General features: G+C 41.7%; 1 protein-coding gene across 5 annotated transcripts in view; it reads right to left on the reverse strand.

Annotated features, from left to right (window-relative positions):
- Positions 1-329: 329 nt before the first annotated feature.
- The window catches only part of LOC112250698 (zinc transporter 7), a 28,330-nt gene continuing 4,332 nt past the window's right edge, over positions 330-24,327 (reverse strand). For 4 of the 5 annotated variants that reach the window (XM_042322006.1, XM_042322008.1, XM_042322005.1 and 1 more), the window contains 8 exons: positions 24,147-24,234; positions 23,818-23,956; positions 20,920-21,096; positions 20,110-20,157; positions 14,462-14,597; positions 2,577-2,667; positions 2,311-2,460; positions 330-1,291 (listed from right to left, as the gene is read on the reverse strand). In XM_042322006.1, the coding sequence (XP_042177940.1) occupies positions 1,244-1,291; positions 2,311-2,460; positions 2,577-2,667; positions 14,462-14,597; positions 20,110-20,157; positions 20,920-21,096; positions 23,818-23,956; positions 24,147-24,234 (877 nt within the window). In that variant the 3' untranslated portion in view covers positions 330-1,243. The remainder of the gene's footprint in view (positions 1,292-2,310; positions 2,461-2,576; positions 2,668-14,461; positions 14,598-20,109; positions 20,158-20,919; positions 21,097-23,817; positions 23,957-24,146; positions 24,235-24,327) is intronic. The other variant, XM_024421062.2, reaches the window with a different exon arrangement.

A 24,327-nucleotide genomic window follows, 5' to 3' on the forward strand; every position in this document is an offset into this window, starting at 1 on the left:
AAAAAAGGTAATTTCCAATTGAGCCGAAATATGCAGCGTTTACCGTGAATGCAGTCTCTGCTTAAGCTGAATAGCTGTAGCTCTTCAGTGCTACAGATAGTCGAGCCCTACTTGATATGCAACAATTTAATGACATTGTCAAAAATAAAAATGTACAGATAAGAAATCATGGATGACAGCACAAACTGAGCAAAATACATTTAAAAATGTCTTCTCTCAAATATCCATGTAACGAATAAACATTGATGTGCAATCTGTGCCAAACCTTTTCTTCAAGTTAAACTATCAAAATTTCAACCTCTGCCAGTAATGAGAGAAAATAAATTATATGCAGTAAAATCATTTATTACATTTCAAAATAAGAATGGAACTGGCCAACTGCACACTTGGCCCATTACATTAAAGTAAGACCAATGAGGGCAATGAAATCATGAGTTTTAGGCTTACATCGGTTTTAACCATCCTCTTTGACAAGGTCGTACGCAGCTGTTCAAGGTTCAAATAAAACCACTGTGTGCCGTCCAGGGAATTATGACAATATTCCCTTAGGAAAAATACCATGACAACCCTCAAAGGGATGCTGGATCAAGGATGGAACCAAGGGGTTGGAATAACAAGACCCATGTTGGTCATCTGATTCCTTTTGGGTCTGGAGGGACATGATTCCAGTCCATGATTTGGTGAAAAAGGCACTTAAGAAACCCAAAATGACAGTTGAACGGCTCAAGTGTGCAAAGTGCAACTAAATGGCCAAATGGAATATGCCCCTTGTTAATTGTGTGTGACTCATATGGACGTATAAAAATAGACCATCTATGGATCTTACATGGTTGCAGGGCTTAACACGAATGTCCATTGAAGTGTACTTTAACGCAGATAATAGTTACAAATGAATTAAAATCCCATCTTAAAATGGAGGGGGGAATGATAAAACCAAAATAAGTCTCTGACATTAAGATAAACACTTCCTAAACAGTAGAATGGGTGGAAGTGGGTGTGTGCAAAGTTCTCATTTTCCCCGCAGACGTCGCATCATAATTGGCAAGTTTTGGTTTCCCCCGTTTTCTTGTGTCCTCTCAAGAGTCAGTGTACTTGTCCTGTAGCTGCTTCCGTCTTGGTCCTTGGTTTGTGATGTGGACTTTAAAACCCAGAGAGATGCAGGGTTTAGGGGGGAAAGGGTGGGGAGGAAACCCCACAGCAGCACACAGAGGCTTTGGTCCCAGGGAGAGACGAGGAACGAGTCCTACATCGTCGCCACTTCTATCTGGACATACAGTTGCCGTACTCCAGCCTGTGGACAAGTACAATGGAGAAAACCAGTCACGATTTGCTTCAACACCTGTCACAACAGTGAAGATGGTTCCTTTAATGTCTGACATTTGCAGCCTGTCATTACCTAGTACTGGTGTAATTCTAATGATAATGTTAAGATGGTCTAGTGGTAATGGCAGAGCTCTTAATACTTGGCTGCTACATCTTTGTTTCTCAAACCTTCCACCTGGACTTGAATAGACCGATTGTCTGTCCATAAACCATCATTTAGGCTGCTGACCAGTTGGCGGTTATTTAAGTGATAATGCCCTCAAAGCCAGTGTTTGGAGGATGTGCCAATATATCACCCAAACACCGGCTTCAAGGGCATTATCACTTATACAACGGGTTACCAACATGTTTTCATTAACATTATTTTATTCATCCACAAGATATAGTCCCAACACATTATGGTTACTACCCAAGCCGGCTGGTCATTCGTTCTATTGGTTCGGGTTGTCAGAGACGCAACCAAGTCGTTCAGTCTTTTGTTCTTTATCTATGGATGCGATTGACTGGCTGAGAAACACTGTCTTCCCGTCCCGACACCGAACCCTACATGTTACTATGGGACAGCTGGAGATCAAATATTAAAACAATGTTGCAAATGTCAGACAGCAAGGTTTATACAAAACTCTGCTGTTGAAAACTAAATGTTAGTTTTAGAAATGTGAGAATGTCTAGATGTTTTTTTATAGTGGAGATCAAGTTTATAACTTGCCTGGCTGGGCTGATGAGACAGTGGATTGCACAATTCAGATGGAACAGAGTAAATAGGCATCATCGATTTAGCCGGTGGTAACTTGTGGAATAGACAACTGGAATGCGCTTTTAACCAATCATTATTCAGGATTAGACCCACCCATTGCATAATAAGTAAATGACACATGTTCCAATGTTAGTGATTTTGTGGTTTCCCATCAGCTGCTGGATAATCAGTGTGTGTATTTGTAGGAGAATGACCGTCTGACATTACAAAAGGATGGGTTCCTCTCCTACCTGTGTGAAAATGTTGTGCGTTTGGCTTAGAATCCATTTGCTGTCAGCGTCAGGTGCAATTAGCAGCTTGACTGTGCCAATGTAGACATCTGTGCATAGGGTCCAGAAGTGAGGCTCCTGCAGATTGTACACACCCTGCAACTGCTGCAACTGCAAACACACACAGTTCACACCTAGATTTATATGACCATTTCCCCTTGTTAAACATTTAACATGTTCAGCATTGACGTGAGGGTATGGTTGAGGCATGGTTGTGCAGCACTTACCCTCTGGTAGCATTCTGGCAGGGCATTGTCCAGAGAGGGCGGAGTTCGCTGCATCAGAATCCCAATGGACTCCCTCAGCAAAGGCACTACACTGTGGCACAGAGGGTAAGGGAGAAAAATAGCGTGACTTACTTCCCCAACGTTTTCCTGTCAACACTGGCAGACCCAGAGCCAAGGCATGCCACATCTGGCCAAAGTGATATTGTGCTTCTGGGGCACAAGTCACGCTGAACAATATGAACCCTGGACAATGACAGCTTGCTTGGTTAGGCATGTAGGTGGTAGCCTAGGTACCAGTCTTTGGCTAATCTACTCCCTGTACTCCATGTCATGTGCCAAAGAAAATGTCCTTTCTGCTATCTTCAAATATGAACATTAATGAGCTCTAGGATAGATGAGGATTTGTATCCAGATTCAATCACCCTCACAGCTATCCTCAAATCACAACGATTATGCAAATATTGGAACCGTCACTTTCCCCCACACAAGGTTGTCCTATCTGAAATTCCCGTAAATTGGGCGAAAATGTATTGGTCGCAGGTTTTGGGGGTACTTCTAAATTGCACTGCGGCAGCCATTGAATTTCTCATATATATATATTTCACCGTGACCTGCTGCTGCGGACTATCAGACAGTGAGGAGGCTGTTGCTGAGTGAGTGAGTGATCGTGAGGGCCGGAGGGGTGTGTGTGTTGAAATCACTGCAGCAGGCAGCCGAGGAGACAGCAGCGCGCACGTCGTGACAACTTTTCACCAGTTCTATGCAATGATGTATGTGTGTGTGTGTGTGTGTGTGTGTATGAATAAAAACATTGGTTGTATGTAGGCTATTTAGATTATCATTATGGAGACATTTATTTCCAACCCGTTGTCCATTAACGCAATATAGAACTGATGTGGGTCAAGAAATAAAAAAGGCAACCAAGCCCTGGAAAATGACATGGCGCACTAGATAAACTCGCTCGGTGGTTTAAACTGCATTCTGTGTCGACTTTTGCTTACGGAAAACTGTATCAAGTGAAGGGTTTGAGCGCTGCGCGAGTGGAAATTTGAAATGGAAGTTCTGGAACTCCCTTGCATGCTTCGGTTATGGGGAAAAGTCCACAATGAAACGTTTGCATATGTTGGCCATCAAGTGGCCTATTGATTTGTCATTATAGGCTACCGTAGTCTACCATTTGATACAATAAAATGTTGAAATGACAAAATCTCTGGAGTTATTGCAAATCAATTTGTGCCACTTGTGTAGCTTAACTGCAGCTAGCAAACATTTTGTAAATATCGTATGACTTCAGTTTGTTGTTGTAGTGTTGTGTTATGCAATTATTAATGGCCAAGTTTAGTTAATTAAATTGGAAGTTATCAATTGTGATCATGGTCAAAGCTCTATTGCAATTGCTGATCAGCTGTTAGAAAGCGTCAGCTTAGGCTACAGGTAAAAAATCTAATTAAAATAAAAAAAGACAAGCATTGGCCTATTCAGTTCATATCCATATTATTAATATTTGAAAATGACACCATCCTCAGTAGCCTATTCCAGCAGGTTATTGGGCAACACAAGCACTTGTCCAGGCTACTGTAGGCCATATTATGTAGGCCTATAAAGGGGCTACAGGCTACCTGTATCTAGCTATGCAAAATATAATTAAATCACAAACCCAGATTTAGCCTATTGAAATGACAAGTCAATCGTGCAAATAGGCCAGTTATAAAACAGGTTGTAGTCTTATTAACATCTGGCTTATAATGATGGCACAATTGCCAGAAAATAGCCCAATGTTTGGGATTGTGATCCTCTGTCCAAATTTCGTCACTCAAAACTCTGTCGGATTTATATATAGTTATGCAAAAAGGGATTATTTAAAATTTTAGCAGTCAAACGAGTTAAAATGACATCCCACTGGTGGAAAATGATCTGCCAAGTTTAATAAAGATACATTTTCTTCTCTCCCGGCTTATTCAAATTCCTTTTACATGACGTTAGCTCACAATAATTATTATATTGATGACAGAGTTTTGCTTCTTATGTTGATATTCCTTCATTCGCTCGATAACGTTATGGGGAAAGGGTTTGTATAAATATGACAACTCCTCTCGCTGTGCATCCATTTTTTGGGGCTAGTTTTTCAAGCCTTGTGGGCAGATTGTGCTAGAAATTTGGGCTAGACCTGGCAAACCCAGTCTTCACGTTGGTATCCGGTTGCTAAGAAACCGTATTTGCCCAGACAATCCTGTCAAAAGTTGCTAGCTCAGTGTAAATACATACTGCAATTAGAACCACAAAATATCTTATTTTGAGGCTTAAAATCTAAAACTACAACAACGTGCCTAGCTAACAGCTAAATGTTTGTTTTTGACTTTGTTAAAAATTCTTTATCAATGACAAGGAGTGGCAAGCTTGCCAAAGGGATTGGTACTCAAGACTATGTAGGTAGGGCCATACCATACAGAATTGGAGGGTCACAGAAACTGCTTTCAGAGAGCAGGAATACTGCACCGAGACTACTAGCATAGTTGAACAATGACTTCATGAGGCTGGACAGTGCCACGTCAGCCATTCTTGATCCTTCCTTTTGTCTCCTCGCAACCATCTCGCGGCCACAGTTAAAAAAAAATCCCATTGCATGTCCCGCCTAACCCCTATACCAAAGCCACAAGGCCGACCACCACAGCATATGTGAGCCATCAGAGGGTTTGGCAGCTTTCCCCGTTCCCAAAACCCCACTCACTCCCCTCTTCTCCCCGTCATTATCCCTGAATCCCCTACACCCCACCAGAAGCCCCACTCGGTCCATGTCAACGTGGGCAAAACTTTCCCTTTGCTCTTCCTCCACGTCTACAGTCTTCCTTGCACTACATAGCTCGTCGGCATATAGGCTACTGCACATTCTTCAGCTTTGCCTTTGAGTCTTAAGGGTCTGGTCGAAATGTCGCCAACGTTCCCCCTACCCAACATGTTAATATGAAATCAAAGACTTGATAATGGCCGACGGGAAAAGAGAACCTTTGAAGAAATTTAAAGTCACATTGACTCCTTATTTATGACATGTATTCCACAATTATAACAGCCATGAACTTTTTGTTTTGACTGTCATTTTGTAACAACTTAAATGACAACCATTTTCTCAAAACAGTCTTTGAATTGAAGCTAAATAAACAAAATGGGAAAGAGTTTTGTTTACGTCGGTCTGTTCTTTAAGATATTTTCCATGGGCTGCTTCTCAATACACTGATATCACCCCTCTGTATCTGCAGTGAAAGGTGACAGAGCTAGAGCGGTGTTTGTCAGACCATGAGACATCCCGAAAATCAGTCTTCTCACGAAAATGTCTGTAGTATCCAAACGGTTATGACCACTATTGAAAAGGTGTCTCTCCCCATTTTGCTCTAGGATACCCACAAGCCTCATCTGAAAGTCCCTGGTACCAGTTTTTTTATTTTTATGAATGGAAGTATATATGGAGATATTTTAGACATTTAAACTAAGGGGACAAATACATTTCCTGATCTTTCTTATATATCACAGACACGTCAGAACAAACTTCCGTTAGATGTTTTTTGGAACCATCTATTGTTCCATGTAGTGAATTTGTTAGCAATTTCCAAACGCCTGAAGGTACCACGTTCATCTGTACAAACAATAGTACGCAAGTATAAACACCATGGGACCACGCAGCCGCCATCCCGCTCAGGAAGGAGACGCTTTGTCTCCTAGAGATTAACGTATTTTGGTGGGAAATGTGCAAATCAATCCCAGAACAACAGCAAAGGACCTTGTGAAGATGCTGGAGGAAACAGGTACAAAAGTATCTATATCCACAGTTAAACGAGTCCTATATCAACATAACCTGAAATGTCACTCAGCAAGGAAGAAGCCACTGCTCCAAAACCGCCATAAAAAAAGCCAGACTACGGTTTGCAACTGCAGATGGGGACAAAGATCATACTTTTTGGAGAAATGTCCTCTGGTCTGATGAAACAAAAATGGAACTGTTTGGCCATAATGACCATCATTATGTTTAGAGGAAAAAGGGGGAGGCTTGCAAGCTGAAGAGCAGCATCCCAACCATGAAGCACAGGGGTGGCAGCATCATGTTGTGGAGGCGCTTTGCTGCAGGAGGGACTGGTGCACTTCACAAAATAGATGGCATCATGAGGAAGTAAAATTGTCTTGATGTTGCTTCATTATATTCACATCAGTCAGGAAGTTAAAGCTTGGTCACAAATGGGTCTTCCAAATGGACAATGACCCCAAGCATACTTCCAATGTTGTGGCAAATGGCTTAATTTAAGGACAACAAAGCCCTGACCTCAATTCTATAGAACATTTGTGGGCAAAACCGAAAAAGCATGTACGAGCAAGGAAGCCTACAAACCTGACTTAGTTACACCAGCTCTGTCAGGAGGAATGGGCCCAACTTATTGTGGGAAGCTTGTGGAAAGCTACCTGACACGTTGGACCCAAGTTAAAACAATTTAAAGGCAATGCAACCAAATACTAATTGAGTGCATGTAAACTTCTGACCCACTGGGAATGTGATGAAAGAAACAACAGCTGAAATATATCACTCTAATATTATTCTGACATTTCACATTCTTAAAATAAAGTGGTGATCCTAACTGACCTAAGACAGGGAATTTTTACTGGGATTAAATGTATTTGGCTAAGGTGTATGTACATTTCCGACTTCAACTGTATATATAATTTTTTAGATACCTTAAAAAGGAGTCTTTATAGTCAAAATCAAATAGCTAAATAATCCTTGGTATGACCATCTTAAAACAATTTCATATGTTAGCTTAGAACCCCCCCAATCTAGAGGGTTAAACAGGGGGATTTTGATATGTTAAAATTCGATTTCCGCAGGGTAAGTTAAGGCCAATGTCTAAAAATATTTCGTAATAAGTGGAAGGAAAGGCATCTTGTGAAATGCCAGTGACTTCCTCTTCCCCAGTTGACTAGTTACGATTATGAAGGTATGGGCAGCAATTAGAGAAGCTTTTATTTGTGCCAGCCTGACATTAACAGTAGCACAAATGAGGAGCCGTTAAGTGATCCATCCATTTCCTGACTCTTCAGCACTCCTGGCCAGTAAACGCTGTGGTAACACACTTAACAATTCAGCACACTGAAGCATTTTGTGTAATACGTGTGGTGTACTGAACCATGTACTGTATGCTACTGTGGAAGCAGCCAATAACCAATAGTATAGAATCTCAGAGTCAGGAGCTTGTGTCTTTGTTTTGCTCCCTGATTTGATTAATGAAAATATTGAATTCATACTGGTAAATTATAGAAACATTCTATAATATTTTCCAGAATGCAATACTGTCTTCAATCACAAAGTTGCATTGAATCAAAAACCAACTAGTAGCTGAAGGATGGGACTAAAAAAACAAAATATAACTATTGTAAAATGTATACAGTATGTATAAGCTGGAAGTAAAAGCCTGTGTTGTTGTCCATTAGTTTACTTCAATAACACAGGCTTTTACTTCCAGCTTATACATACTGTATACATTTTACAATAGTTATATTTTGTTTTTTTTAGTCCCATCCTTCAGCTACTAGTTGGTTTTTGATTCAATGCAACTTCGTGATTGAAGACAGTATTGCATTCTGGAAAATATATATTTTTTAAACTACCAGTATGAATTCAACATTTTTATTAGGGATGCACGATATAGTCGATGAACATATCGGAATTGTTCGATATTAGCTAAAAATCATCGGTATCAGCCGATGTCTAGTTTAACGCCGATATGGAAAACCGATGTCAAATCTGACGTGCATACCTATATAAACGTAGGTACATGACGTAATGACGCCACATAAAATGATGCGCTATGCGTGCAATACAGCATTCCTAAACTAGCCCATGTAAGCTATGTGGATCGAGAGCAGTCATTTGAAAGTAACACAATTTCAGCAAGACAACTTAAAGGCGAAATCCATTAAAGCCAAGAATAGAATTCATTGCCCTTGACAATTAACCGTTCTGACGTAGGTGATGTTGGCTTTCGCCGACTGGTTGAGCACCGGTACACACTACCAAGTGATCTATTTTTCAGTGCGCTATTTTTCAGATGTTGCCCTACCGGAGTTACAGTAATAGCGTCACTGTTATTAGCTTCACGACACACATACTATGGAACGCCGTTTGGGTCTTTGTGTGTCAAAAAAGATACAGTAGCACTGTCAAAGCCGTACAAAAAAAAGTCTGAAAACAAGCAAACACCGGCCAAGAACGATGTGTTTACAATACAGTGTTGGTAATAAAGCATAATTTGTTCAACCGCAACTTCTGGGGTAGCTAGCTTTAGCTTGGTACTAAGCTAGCACCAATACAAATCAGCCTGAAAACAATGACCAGTAGAAACTGCAGTCATTTTCATTATTCTTAGCAAAGATTTAGGAATCCTTGTGAGTAAGTATGAGCTAGGTTGCCACTTGTTCACCCATTGAAATTGAACTTCAGTTCATGAAAATAAATAGCTAGCCAACTACTTAACCCTGTTGCTCAAAGCTAACGTTACAGCTATATAGTTAGCTAGCTAACTATAGCTACGGAAACAGATGTCGTTTTGCTATGTTTTTGGGGAAGAATATTGTTTGCATCCATGAGCTAGCTAGCTTTTTTTTATGACCAGCACTGTAGGTGCGCGAGAACTTTACCAGCATCATAGCATACGTATCGATAAAGCGTTGTGATGAAGCGTTTTCGCTCCTCCCTTGTACTTGACGGAAGAATTACGATCACTAATTGGTAAGATACTCTCCTCACCTGGTTGTCTCGGTCTTAATTGAAAAGAAAAAAACCCAGAAGATCCTAGGCCCTCCATGGAATGCGTTTGAGTCCCCTGATTTCGAGCTTTGAACCATGACTCAAAGCGCCAATGTGTAACATCCCTGGTATTGGCATCTTGGAAACCAATTCACCAAACATTTTCTCACCAATTAGTGGACGTCTAACAAGTACATCTTTAGTGGCTGATTATTGTGTGCCTTGCTAAGTATTATCGATATAACAGTAGCAAGAGCAGTATAGGCCTAAACCCCTCAGTCAAGGGAGATTTACCACCCAAAAAAAAGAAAAAAAAGTGGGAACATCGCACTCACCAGGCAACCAATACTAAACAGTAGGCAACATTTGACTCATACTGACGTTACTGCATGATGAGGTTGAAGCAAATCCCGTTTCTTCCCAATGGGGAAAATAATGCTCTTCCAATGAGGGGCTGCCAAAGTGTCAACACTGTTCTGGAATTCCCCATGTTGTAAAGAGGGGGAGTGAGACCCACATTCTTCAAGGCCTTGGCGGAACAGTCTTGAGTTGAACAATGAAGCAAAACTATGGACGCTCCACCACGACAAGACCAGAAGAAAATTAAGCCTACATCCACCCGTTCTGAATGAAAGCATATGTTCATCATGAGAACATCTAAAAAAAGGACACAGACCTGCCATGGATAACATGGGTTGAGAAGTTAGAAACACAGTTTAAGATGGATACATAAATCTCAGACCCATGGCCTTGAACACGATACTGACCCAAGCCACTGAAGAGGTGAAATAACAATTCAAAAGAACATGTAAACCTGTTATTAAATAGAGAGCCAATGGCAATGTAGGACATGTTGGTTAAGCATGACATGCTAGTGAAATCTCCCCACATCTAAAACCATCAGAAGTCCCTCTGATTCAAAGGAGCATGAAAAACCTATTATTACAGTCAGCTACACTAGGATGGTTACCTTAAACAAAATGGTGTGGGTTTAGTAGACAGGAGAGGCCGAAACTACTCTACATTGTCATTTTTTTAAAAGTAATAAAATGAATGAAACTGACCAGTAGCTAGGTTTCTATCCAACTGGCGACAGATTTTTATGCGAATATTCAAAATTCTGCATTAAAAATAAATTAACTCTTAAAATAAATTTGTTTTATCGCATTTTCAACTCTACCAATGGTTTTATCAAACTAACGATAATATAGCAAATTTGCCCAGTCTTGTTGACAGTTCGCTGATAAAGTGGACACGTTATATGATGAGATATGGATAAGAGCAATAATTGTATTAGCTAATTGGCAGCCAAGCAAGAATCATCATTCATTAAACCGACAAGATCCCACCACGTCGAATGAACAAATGGCGTGTCGACATTTATGAAATTGTACAGACATGTCCTGTTTCCATCAGCCCTGTTGTGACGTTTTTTTTTTAACGCGTCAGGTAATTCATCTGCATTAGATAGTTGGATGAAAACATGGTTATTGTCAAGAATTGACGAAAGTAGTGTCAACTTTCTGCCTTTTCCATCTTTCAACTCTTTATGTCTCCTCAACTCAAGGAAACGTGACAGCATTAAAAGAGGGAACACTGAAAACACAAGGCCCTATGTGAAAGGCCCTCCCCATCAGAAAGGGCTTTCACAGTGGTTATGTGGAGGAAGGGCTCATTACCTAACCTCAAGCCCTCACCTTCATTACCAGCCAACACGATGGCTCTTCTGCCAAGTCTAGTTCATGAAAGGAAATACCTCAAGGGAATGATGTAACAGAGGTCAAAAGGTAAGAGTACACTATGAATAATTATGTACGAGTTTGGAAGTGATGAATTGTATTTTTTTTTTTTTTTAAATGCTTCAACTTCAAGCCTTCAATAATTGGGTCAAATTAAACAGCATTCAAGTTAACGCATAGCACTCACCCGTTATATGTAATCAATGTACTTTTGTATGGCAGCTGGGTATGTACTGTTCAAACATCTAACAATGAGTTGCCACACTAAAGCCAATTCATCTTAGCACACCGTCGTCTCTTTAACATCCTTCCAATAGTTATCCTCATTTCAAATGAGCCAAATCACTGTCCCAAAAGGCCTTGATTAGTACTCGTATTTACATAGTGTCCTAATTTATTCACGCCTACCTTATCTGGTTTTCAGGCTTTCACCTGGGAGTCATTACCCAGCCTTTTCCTCCAGCAGGGAGGGAGGAGCCTCAGCCAGGCTCTTGGTCCCAGCAGCAGAGTCCCACATAAGGCCACAGCTAACCCACAGAGAGAGCCAAGGGGCCCGCAGGGGCCTCTAACCACCTCTCTCCACTCTCTAATCACAGGCTGCACAGACTGTTCCATCTGTCCACAGCCAACCCAGATATTCCCCCTTTGGTGCGAGGCCAGCAGCCACCAGGCCTTGACCAAGGCACACACAAAAGAAACACACTGGGACGGCCCAAGGCAAACACACACGTGCAAAGGGTCTGTGCTTGGTTCTGTACAGTTTCTGCAAGCTGCAAAGGTTTCTTCCCAGTATGGCCGTTCAGGGAGGATGGGAATACTGCACCCCCCCCCCCTTAATAGTCCTCCTGCCTCCAAATGTGGTCAATGTCAGCAAAATAAAATAAAACAGTCAACCAGCTGAGGTTCAGGGAGCACACACTGACTTCCATTTCTCCAAACAACCCACTGTCCTTCTGCCGGTCCAATAACAGAGAGAGAACTACGGTCCATTTCACTGGGTAATCAAATAGAAAAATGATATCTGTAGGCCAATATTGTTTGAATCTTGAATCCCACAAATGGATGATGACAATTCCAGAACGGTGGGGAATATACTTCAAGTAATTACACAACTTTCATTTTGTGTTGTTCTGGAATAAATCCAGCCCTCTTTGCAGTGCTAAAGGTTATCAAGATATCACAATACAAGGTCCCAAAATAACTTCACACAGAACTTAAACTAACAGGAAGGTGATTACACTCAAAACAAAAACAAATATTCATGACAAAACAACACGCATCAAGGCCCGTGGAAATTAATCTCCGATCCCGCACAACCATCTAGGTGGGGTCCAACAAAATGTCCAAAGGGGAAATGTTTTCAAATCCCTGTTTGACTACTCTCGCTCTCTATTTTTTCCCCATCCAGCCGCTTAACAAAAACAAGTACAAACATTCTGAAAATAGCCAAATACCAGCTGCGGATTAGGTGGTTTTACAACGTTGGAGGTTAGTTGTATGTTTTTCGCTACTTATTTTGGGGCTCAAATCTGCTTCATTATTTTATTTGCTCCTCTCCCTCTTCATTCTTCCCTCACTTGTTCCATTTCGTACCTGTATTGAAATGTCTCTTTTACGAGCCTCGATGGAATGCAACATGCTGTAGAATAAGCCTAGGTGGGTTCGTTTGTTCTCATTGTCCAACATGTGAACTGTTCATTTCTTTGCCTTTCACAGATGGCTATCAAGAAAAACTTGAGAAAAAATGTTTAAGTCTCAAGGACAAAACCCCACTCAGACAGATCAAGAAAAGGGGGAGAAAGCCACACTAAAAAGGATGGCTTTGTTCACACATATTTAAAACGGAACCGTCGAAGATCACGACCACATTCCAAAGAGGGAAAGAAAAGGCTCAAAGACAGAGATGGTGAACAAGTTTACCAGAGAGGCTTTACTCACTGAGTTTACATTTGCATAATGGGGCCCTCTCCCCAACCACTTTGTCACTACTGTACAACTAACAGAGGACAGTGAAGAATTGAGCAAAACATGAGAAGGAGAGCCACTAAGAACTAAATGCCTCTTTTCTGGGTCTCAAGACTCATTCAAGTCCATTCCTCACCAAATATCTTTTTTCAAATCCCCCTGGATTTCAGCAGTTTTGCAGGTCCATCTACCACTGGGTAACAAAATCTGAAAAGCTAAATCTATTATTTAGATGCCAAAATGTTACTCTCTCGCTTCTCGTAGGGTCACGCGCTGTGTAAAAAAGTTGGGCTACACAGTCTTTCTGCTGGGAATGGCCAGGTGGTCAAGGAACAATTCTTGGCCCTCCCATTCGGTCTGTTGGAGTGACTGGCTCTCTATTGCAAGTGCGACTAGTTCGGTCTGCTGAGGTTGGCTCGGTCGGTCTTCACCCCAAATGAAGAAACCAGTTTAAGTTTACTGGTTGCTGAAACTTCCTGAAGCTTGACGTAAATCATGAGTCATATTTACTAAAGCTCCCTAAGTCAGATGTAGGCTACACAGAACATTCAAATCAATGCTGGGCATTATTTAGTGTGGAGAGAGCATGACTCTTACACTGCATAAAAAGTCTACTTGGCAACATCTTGGCAGTAAACGTTTGAAGAATGCTACAAAGCAGGACAGAGCATGAGTTCTGGGATGCCATATGTTCTGGGAGCCACAAAGACTCCACCCCACTGTACAAGTCCTGTAATTCTGCACTTTACAGTGGTGTTGGCAGCATTTGACAAAGATTAACAGTGGCCAGTTTGAAGTGGTGAGACAACATGCCCGAATGCATGCTTGCCTTCTCTGTCGTTTCATCTTGTTCTGCAGCACCAGGAGAAGTGGGTCTACGGTGGAGACTGACCCACCCTTAAAGACATTTAGCTGAATACCAATACTCATCATCATGGGAGAAGCCAGTGTGCAATATTCCCTGGGTTCAGCCCTACATGTGGAGCGTTCAATAGATGCTTGTGAAATTGGTCTGGTGTTCGGTTGTTATGATAGCAAGGCGAAAACAAAGTGACCGACACGTGAGGTAAAAAAATATCTATTGGGGTGCTTAAGGAAGTGGCTGCACCAGTGCAGAAATAAAACAAAAGGCAATATTGCCTAAAAAGAGAAGTACATTACTGTTTTGAGCTTACTTTGAAGGCATTTTAAATCCATCCTGAAGACAACAGTTCCAAATTGTACTGGTGAAAACGACACAGTAAATCTAGCCCCGAGTGTGTGTGTGTGTGTGTGTGTGTGTGGTACTTTACTGCAGCAGTGTGACGATGGCCTTCAAGTTTCTCGCTTGCGGGAATATTTGTAGAAATGAGTGTGTGTCCTGTTGGGAATCGTACTACTGTGCGAGGTCAACTGACCTGACTCCGATCAGAATGGAGATGCACATGGAGCAGATGGGGTCAGCGATCATCAGGTCATACTTCTGCATCAGGAGCGCTGAGATGATCACTCCCACACTGCCCAGAGTGTCAGCTACTATATGTAAAAACACCCCTGTAAAACAACATGGGTTGTCTTAAGTATTTCATATCCTCATCTACAAATAATTTGTCCCGCAGCAAAACACAAGATAGATACAGTGCCTTGCGAAAGTATTCGGCCCCCTTGAACTTTGTGACCTTTTGCCACATTTCAGGCTTCAAACAAAGATATAAAACTGTATTTTTTTGTGAAGAATCAACAAGTGGGACACAATCATGAAGTGGAACGACATTTATTGGATATTTCAAACTTTTTTAACAAATCAAAAACTGCAAAATTATTCAGCCCCCTTAAGTTAATACTTTGTATCGCCACCTTTTGCTGCGATTACAGCTGTAAGTCGCTTGGGGTATGTCTATCAGTTTTGCACATCGAGAGACTGAAATTTTTTCCCATTCCTCCTTGCAAAACAGCTCGAGCTCAGTGAGGTTGGATGGAGAGCATTTGTGAACAGCAGTTTTCAGTTCTTTCCACATATTCTCGATTGGATTCAGGTCTGGACTTTGACTTGGCCATTCTAACACCTGGATATGTTTATTTTTGAACCATTCCATTGTAGATTTTGCTTTATGTTTTGGATCATTGTCTTGTTGGAAGACAAATCTCCGTCCCAGTCTCAGGTCTTTTGCAGACTCCATCAGGTTTTCTTCCAGAATGGTCCTGTATTTGGCTCCATCCACCTTCCCATCAATTTTAACCATCTTCCCTGTCCCTGCTGAAGAAAAGCAGACCCAAACCATGATGCTGCCACCACCATGTGACAGTGGGGATAGTGTGTTCAGGGTGATGAGCGGTGTTGCTTTTACGCCAAACATACATTTTGCATTGTTGCCAAAAAGTTCAATTTTGGATTCATCTGACCAGAGGACCTTCTTCCACATGTTTGGTGTGTCTCCCAGGTGGCTTGTGGCAAACTTTAAACAACACTTTTTATGGATATCTTTAAGAAATGGCTTTCTTCTTGCCACTCTTCCATAAAGGCCAGATTTGTGCAATATACGACGGATTGTTGTCCTATGGACAGAGTCTCCCACCTCAGCTGTAGATCTCTGCAGTTCATCCAGAGTGATCATGGGCCTCTCTTGGCTGCATCTCTGATCAGTCTTCTCCTTGTATGAGCTGAAAGTTTAGAGGGACGGCCAGGTCTTGGTAGATTTGCAGTGGTCTGATACTCCTTCCATTTCAATATTAGCGCTTGCACAGTGCTCCTTGGGATGTTTAAAGCTTGGGAAATCTTTTTGTATCCAAATCCGGCTTTAAACTTCTTCACAACAGTATCTCGGACCTGCCTGGTGTGTTCCTTGTTCTTCATGATGCTCTCTGCGCTTTTAACGGACCTCTGAGACTATCACAGTGCAGGTGCATTTATACGGAGACTTGATTACACACAGGTGGATTGTATTTATCATCATTAGTCATTTAGGTCAACATTGGATCATTCAGATCCTCACTGAACTTCTGGAGAGAGTTTGCTGCACTGAAAGTAAAGGGGCTGAATAATTTTGCACGCCCAATTTTTGAGTTTTTGATTTGTTAAAAAAAGTTTGAAATATCCAATAAATGTCGTTCCACTTCATGATTGTGTCCCACTTGTTGATTCTTCACAAAAAAATACAGTTTTATATCTTTGTTTGAAGCCTGAAATGTGGCAAAAGGTCACAAAGTTCAAGGGGGCCGAATACTTTCGCAAGGCACTGTATATATATAGTACCAGTCAAAAGTTTACAAACACCTACTCATTCAAGGGTTTTTCTTTAAATTGTACTATTTTTTACATTGTAGAATAATAGTGAAGACAGCAAAACTATGAAATAACACACATATGGAATCCTGTAGTAACCAAAACAAGTGTTAAACAAATCCAAATGTTTTATTTGAAATTCTTCAAAGTAGCCACCCTTTGCCTTGATGACAGCTTTGCACACTCTTGGCATTCGCTCAACCAGCTTCATGAGCTAGTCACCTGGAATGCATTTCAACTAACAGGTGTGCCTTGTTAAGTACATTTGTGGAATTTATTTTCTTCTTAATGTGTTTGAGCCTATCAGTTATGCTGTAACAAGGTAGGGGTGGTACACAGAAGATAGCCCTATTTGGTAAAAGACCAAGTCCATATTATGGCAAGGACAGTTCAAATAAGCAAAGATAAAAATGACAGTCCATCATTACTCAGGTAATGTCAGGTAAGGTCAGTCAATCGGGAAAGTTTTTGCGACTACACTTGAAATGATCAAGCGCTATGATGAAACTGTCTCTCGAGGACCGCCACAGGAAAGGAAGACCCAGAGTTACCTCTGCTGCAGAGGATAAGTTACCAACCTCAGAAATTTCAGCCCAAATAAATGCTTCAGAGTTCAAATAACAAGACACAACAGTACAGAGGAGACTGCGTGAATCAGGCCTTCATGGTCAAATTGCTGCAAAGAATCCACTACTAAAGGACACCAATAAGAAGAAGAAACATGGGCCAAGAAACATGAGCAATTGACATTAGACCGGTGGAAATCGATCCTTTGGTCTGATTAGTCCAAATTTGAGATTTTCGGTTCCAACCACCGTGTCTTTGTGAGACGCAGAGTAGGTGAACGGACGATCTTCCCATGTGTGGTTCTCACGGTGAAGCATGGAGGAGGGAGTGTGATGGTGCTTTGCTGGTGACACTGTCAGTGATTTATTTATAATTCAAGGCACACTTAATCAGCATGGCTACCACAGCATTCTGCAGAGATGTGCCTTCCCATTTGGTTTGTGCTTAGTGGGGCTATCATTTGTTTTTCAACAGGACAATGACCCAAGATACCTCCAGGCTGTGTAAGGGCTATTTGACCAAGAAGGAGAGTGATGGAGTGCTGCGTCAGATGACCTGGCCTCCACAATCACCCGACCTCAAACCAATTGAGATGGTTTGGGATGAGTTGGACAGCAGAGTGAAGGAAAACAAGTGCTCAGCATATGTGGGAACTACAAGACTGTTGGAAAAGCATTCCAGGTGAAGAGTGCCAAGAGTGTGCAAAGCTGTCATCAAGGCAACGGGTGATTATTTTGAGGAATCTCAAATATATTTAGATTTTTTTGGTTACTACATGGTTCCATAGGTGTTATTTCATATAGTTGGTCTTCACTATTATTCTACAACGCAGAAAATAGTAAAAATAAACAGTCAAGGCCATGACTAGATACAGTATCAGATCATTTATATAGTGGTCAATTACCATTTTTTTATAACTCCATTTTATCCACTTTTGTTTAGTCCTTCAATTGAAATGCAACATGAATGGAATTCCATTTTGGAGTTTGGCTGGGGTTAGCCTTCGGAAGTTGAGATATTGTGTAACACATTCATCGTAGCACAAAAAAAAAGAGGAAAAAAAGAAGCATTTACCAGGTATTTAAAGGAGCACGTCAATAAGAAAAAAATTATAATTTGCTACTGTGCCTATAACCTATAATTTGACAAAGAAAATATCAACCAACCTCCTGGGTTCTAGCTTCATAACAATGCCACCCAAAGAAGAGGCAAGGTCCTCAATCAATGGCCAAAAGGGAACCGTGGTTAAGTCACCTTTTGCACTGTCAGCTCCCCCTTCCCCTCTTTCTCTCTCCTATCCACCTCCTCCGTTCTCCAGAGCCCCCTACGCCACCCCAACTTCTGTGTGGGCCCAGTGTTTCCCCTGAGCAGGCCTCCCAAAAGGCCCAGTCGCTCTCCCTCTCTTCATTGCTCTCTATGTGCCGGGTGAAAGGGACAAACTACTTTATCCTTTCAGCCCTTTCCCACAGAAGCATGGACAAAGGAGTTTAGTGACAGTGCTCCTGGACTCTTTCTCAGATGTAATGGTGCCTTGACATTTCCCCACCAAATTCAAGTTACCAGACCCATTAAATCTCACTCCATTTCAATTTTTTTTTGCAGAGATGTTGGAAATACTGTCAAACAGATAGTAGGACTATGTCAAGGCAGCCGTACCCTATCATCTATGCATAACCAACCCCCCCCACAGTATTCTTCCCTTGAACTGGATGAAAATGTATCCCTACAATCTCACATGCAACATTATAGCCCATTAAGGAGGTGTCAGATGGTGGTTTACCAAGTCTGACGTGAGTAAATATTTTAAGAAGATCAAAATAGTTTGTGCACAGTCCACATGCAGTGCATTCGGAAAGTATTCAGACCCCTTGACTTTACACATTTTGTTAAGGACCAGCCTTATTCTAAAATGGATTACATATCCATTATTCTCAGAAAGAATTATTCATGGTTTATTCTCAGAAATCTACACACAATACCCCATAATGACAAAGCAAAAAACATGTTTAGAATTTTTTAAATGTATAAAAATAAAATAAAAACTTATTTACATAAGTATTCAGATCCTTTTCTATGATACTCGAAATTGAGCTCAAGTGCATCCTGCTTCCATTTGATTGGAGTCCACCTGTGGTAAATTCAATTGATTGGACATCATTTGGAAAGGCAGAGTTGACAGTGATTTTCAGTGCATAAACCAAGCCATGAGTTAGAAGGAATTGTCCGTAGAGCTCTGAGACAGGATTGTGTCAAGGCACAGATCTGGGGATGAGTACCAAAACATTTATGCAGCATTGAAGGTCCGCAAGAACATAGTGGCCTCCATAATTCTTAAATGGAAGAGGTTTGGAACCACCAAGACTCTTCCTAGAGCTGGCCGCCCGGCCAAACTGAGCAACAGGGCGGGGGAGAATGGCTTGGTAAGGGAGGTGACCAAGAACCCGATGGTCACTCTGACAGAGCTCTAGAGTTCTTCTGTGGAGATGGGAGAACCTTCCAGAAGGACAACCATCTCTGCAGCACTCAACCAATCAGGCCTTTATGGTAGAGTGGCCAGACAGAAGCCACTCCTCAGTAAGACAGCCCACTTGGAGTTTGGCAAAAAGGCACCTCTTTGGCCTGAATGCCAAGCGTGACATCTGGGGTAAACCTGGCACCACCCCCTACGGTGAAGCATGGTGGTGGCAACGTCATGCTGTGGTGATGTTTTTCAGCGGCAGGGACTGAGACACTAGTCAGGATCGAAGTAAAGATGAACGGAGCAAAGTGCAGAGAGATCCTAGATGAAAACCTGCTCCAGAGCGCTCAGGACCTCAGACTGAGGTGAAGATTCACCTTCCAACAGGACAGCGACCCTAAGCACACAGCCAAAACACATGAGGATCTGCAGAGAAGAATGGTACAAACTCCACAAATACAGGTGTGCCAAGCTTGTAGCGTAATCCCCAAGAAGACTCGAGGCTGTAATCGCTGCCAAAGGTGCTTCAACAAAGTGCTGAGTAAAGAGTCTGAATACTTATATTAATGGATTGTAAAAAAATATATGTTTTTATAAACACAAATAAACTGTTTTTACTTTGTCATTATGGGATAGTGTGTACAAATTGATGAGGGAAAATATATTTTTTTTAATCAATTTTAGAATAAGGCTGTAAGGTGAACAAAGAAGAGTAAAAAACTGCATCAAATTAGTCAAGTCATTTCAATGTTCAGTACCTTGCAAAATCTGTTTGCTGGAGCCCTTCCCTGGCGTGTGCAGTTCATCTGAAATAAAATACAATTCATGCATTAATTAAATACAGCAGACAATTAGTAGACTATAGAAAACAGGGCAAACCACAAATGAGATTTACAACAGCCTTTCAACTACCTGGATAGGTTCATCGAGACTTCTGCTGGGACACAACGAAAGGGGAGTGAAGTGCTGCCACATATGCTTAAAGCTCCAGCTCACATATCATGTTCTAGCAAATACTAAATTGTGTGAATAGCAATAGACAACAGTAGAGCGAACAGTCAAGAATTGCATAGTGAACATTCAGGCCTAATAAACTAATCCCCCTGCCCTGACATCATCGAGTCCCCTTGAGCAGACAGCATCAGCAGTGTGGCAATAGTGCCACCTAGTGTTTTAGGCAAGGTGGAATTTTGCACATTTGGGCAACTTATCCAGTGTGTGCAGAGCTTTAATTTTTTTTTTTTTTTTTTTTTTAGAGACATCACAGACCCAGGTAGGAATTGATTTGGGATTGGACTTTTAAAGCAAACACACAGAAGCAGAAAACTAATTTAAAATGGGCTTCAATAAAATCACCAACAATTGTGATTTTTTTAGGAAATTGTTGCCAGTTGCCACAAATCATACACTAAACATTCACTCTCATCAAATGGTTTTGCGTATTTACCTAAATTAAGATTTTAAAACATTGGATGCCACTGAAATAACTACCAATTCTAGAACAAAATGAATCTCTCATACTGCATTACAGGCATTTGGTTCTGTGCTAGGAAGTGCTGTTGCCTTACCATGGCAGTGGGGCTCCTCGTGGGAGTGGCTGTGTCCATGTCCGTGCCCTCCGTGGCTGTGCCCGTGTCCATCTCCATGGCTGTGCTCGTGCCCATCTCCATGTTTGGACTCGTGCCCATGCCCCCCATGGCTGTGTCCGTGACCTGCATCGCCATTGAACAGAGAGTGGCTGTGGCCTGCAAAAGACCATAAAACACATATTACACCTACAAATACGTTTGGGTTGTCAGTTCCATTGAACATAAAAAGGCGAATGACTAATAATTTGGTCTTGGTGTTTAGGGTCTATTAGGGAAAGTATTCCGACTCCTTGACTTTTCACATTGTTACGTTACAGCCTTTTTTTTTTTTTGTTCCTCAATCTACACACAATACCCCATAAAGACAAAGCATAACAGGTTTTTTAGAAATGTTTGCAAAATACAAAACTGAATTATCACACACACACACATATCCAGACCCTTTTACTCAGTACTTTAAAGCACCTTTGGCAGCGATAACAGCTGTGAGTATGACTGTATACGCTTGGCACACCTGTACTTGGGAAATTTCTCCCATTCTTCTCCACAGATCCTCTCAAGCTCTGCCAGGTTGGATGAGGAACGTCGCAGCACAGATATTTTCAGGTCTCTCCAGAGATGTTTGATCGGGCTCTGGCTCGGCCACTCAAGGACATTGAGACTTGTCCCGAAGCCACTCCTGTGTTGTCTTGGTTGTGTGTGTCGCACCAGCCTGAGGTCCTGAGCACTTTGGAGCAGGTTTTCATCAAAGATCTCAGTACTTTGCTCCGTTCATCTTTCCCTTGATCCTGACTGGTCTCCCAGTCCCTGCTGCAGAAAAACATCCCCACAGCATGATGCTGCCACCACCATGCTTCACCCTAGTGATGGTGCCAGGTTTCCTCCAGACGTGATGCTTGGGTATTCAGGACAAAGAGTTCAATCTTGGTTTCATCAGACCAGTGAAGCTTGTTTCTCATGGTCAGAGTCCTTTTTTAGGTGCTTTCTGGTAAACTCCAAGCGGGCTGTCATGTGCCTATTACCGAGGAGTGGCTTCCGTCTGCCCATTCTACCATTAAGGCCTGATTAGTGGAGTGCTGCAGAGATGGTTGTCCTTCTGGAAGGTTCTTCCATCTCCACAGAGGAACCCTGGAGCTCTGTCAGTGTGACCATCGGGTTCTGGTCACCTCACTGACCAAGGCCCTGGTCACCTCACTGACCAAGGCCCTTCTCCCCAGATTACTCAGTTTGGCCGTATGCCTTTCCAAATCATGTTCAATCGATTGAATTTACCACGTGTACTCCAAATCAAGTTGTAGAAACATCTCAACCATGATCAATGGAAACAGGATGAGCTCAATTTCAAGTCTCATAGCAAAGGGTATGAATACTTAAATGTTTCGTTTTATTAAATTTTTTATAAATTAACAAAAAAAATCTAAAAACCTGTTTTTGCTTTGTGTTTTTTTGTGGTATTGTGTGTAGATTGATGAGAAACTTTTTTTTATTGAATCCATTTTAGATTAAGGCTGTAATGTAAGAATGTGGAAAAGGGGTCTGAATACTTTCCAAATGCACTATATAATTCCTAAAAAATTAAGTTGCACACTTTGTTCCCAACAATTTAAATGGGTAAACCTTAACTGTTAGGTTTACCCATTCAATTGTTGAGACCATATATAGCTAATCAAACTGACCAAAGCCACACTATAGGCAGAGCGGAGTCAATCTCCCCTGACAGACAGAAGAGCAAACCACAAAAGGTGGAGCTGAGGTGAGCACAAGCAGCAGCAATGACGTTTGCAGAATGGTGAACTAAATTAAACGGCCATTGCAGAGGAGTGTTTGTCCTCTTTGACTGGATGCGAAGCTCAGCAGACTGAGCTGCATATCATGTGCTGCAGCCTTAAGTCAGGTGCAGGTAGTGAGACTCAATTTCCTGCCACAACTCAGTAAAAAAATGTTTTTTTTTTTTTTTAAAACATCCCTTTCTCAGGACCCTGATAATTCATAAAAATCCAAATAACTTCACAGATCTATATTGTAAAGGGTTTAAACACTGTTTCCCTCACAGCAAGAACTGACAAATCTGGTGCAGTTCATGAGGAGATGCACTGCAGTACTTAATGCAGCTGGTGGCCACACCAGATACCGACTGTTACTTTTGATTTTGACCTCCCTTTGTTCAGGGACACATTATTCCATTTCTATTAGTCACATGTCTGTGGAACTTGTTCAGTATGTGTCTCAGTTATTTAATCTAGTTATGTTCATACAAATATTTACACGTTAAGTTTGCTGAAAATAAACGCAGTTGACAGTGAGAGGACGTCTCTTTTTTTTAAAGTTTAGTATCGCGCCACATATGAGGCAAGCTATTAGTGTTTGGGGCGGCAGGGTAGCCTAGTGGTTAGAGCGTTGGACTAGTAACCGAAAGGTTGCAAGTTCGAATCCCCGAGCTGACAAGGTACAAATCTGTCGTTCTGCCCCTGAACAGGCAGTTAACCCACTGTTCCTAGGCCGTCATTGAAAATAAGAATTTGTTCTTAACTGACTTGCCTAGTAAAATACAGGTAAAAAAAAAAAAAAAGTGTACAGTGACTGGTGACTTAAGAGCAGAAAGGGGTTAGGCAGTGTCTGAGGGAATTTGAGAGAACAGCTTGGGGGACCACCAAGTAAAGGAACTTTAGGGGACACAAGTGATGGGTGCATGAGTTGAATCAACTCACGTCTCCACCCCAACACTATATGCTTTTAGGCCTAGCATAGAAGCAGTACAGGGACTATCAGGAAAGCGTGGAGTGACCACTGGCGAGAGAATGAAGATTAGGAAAACATGGAGTGATATGGTAGATGTGTTAAGTGACTACGGGGAGAGAGAGAGCGGCGATGTCCTCATCTTACCTTCATCCCCTCCGTGAGAGTGGCCGTGGCCCCCGTGCTGAAATACAAAGATGCCCACCAGGTTCACCAGCAGCCCAGCGACAGACACAGGGAGCAGACGATCGTGATTCACGTGTGGCGGCTCCAAAGCCCTCTGTCAGATGCAGCAGGAGACAAGACCAGTCAAATCAACATCGTTATTGAGAATTGGCCATCTTAAATAAAAGTTGATAATATTGCTGAATCACAGGTGCTTAGACAAGGCCTATCAAAATCATTCAAATCAATGTTCTTTTCAATATGTGAAATACTCTTAATCAAACCCATTGTGTTCTGTGGCATACCTCTACGCCTTCTGAGAAAATGAAGAAGGCGGTGAAGATGAGGAACAGGCCATTCACAAACCCTGCCAACACCTCCGCCCTCACATATCTGAAAACAGAAAGGGAAGTACAGTACACACAGGTCAACAATAGAGGCTAATCAATGCGACTTAAAAACAGCTGGCGCTATTTCAGTGCCAAC

Source organism: Oncorhynchus tshawytscha, linkage group LG05, assembly GCF_018296145.1.
Source record: "Oncorhynchus tshawytscha isolate Ot180627B linkage group LG05, Otsh_v2.0, whole genome shotgun sequence".
NCBI classification, from domain to species: domain Eukaryota; kingdom Metazoa; phylum Chordata; class Actinopteri; order Salmoniformes; family Salmonidae; genus Oncorhynchus; species Oncorhynchus tshawytscha.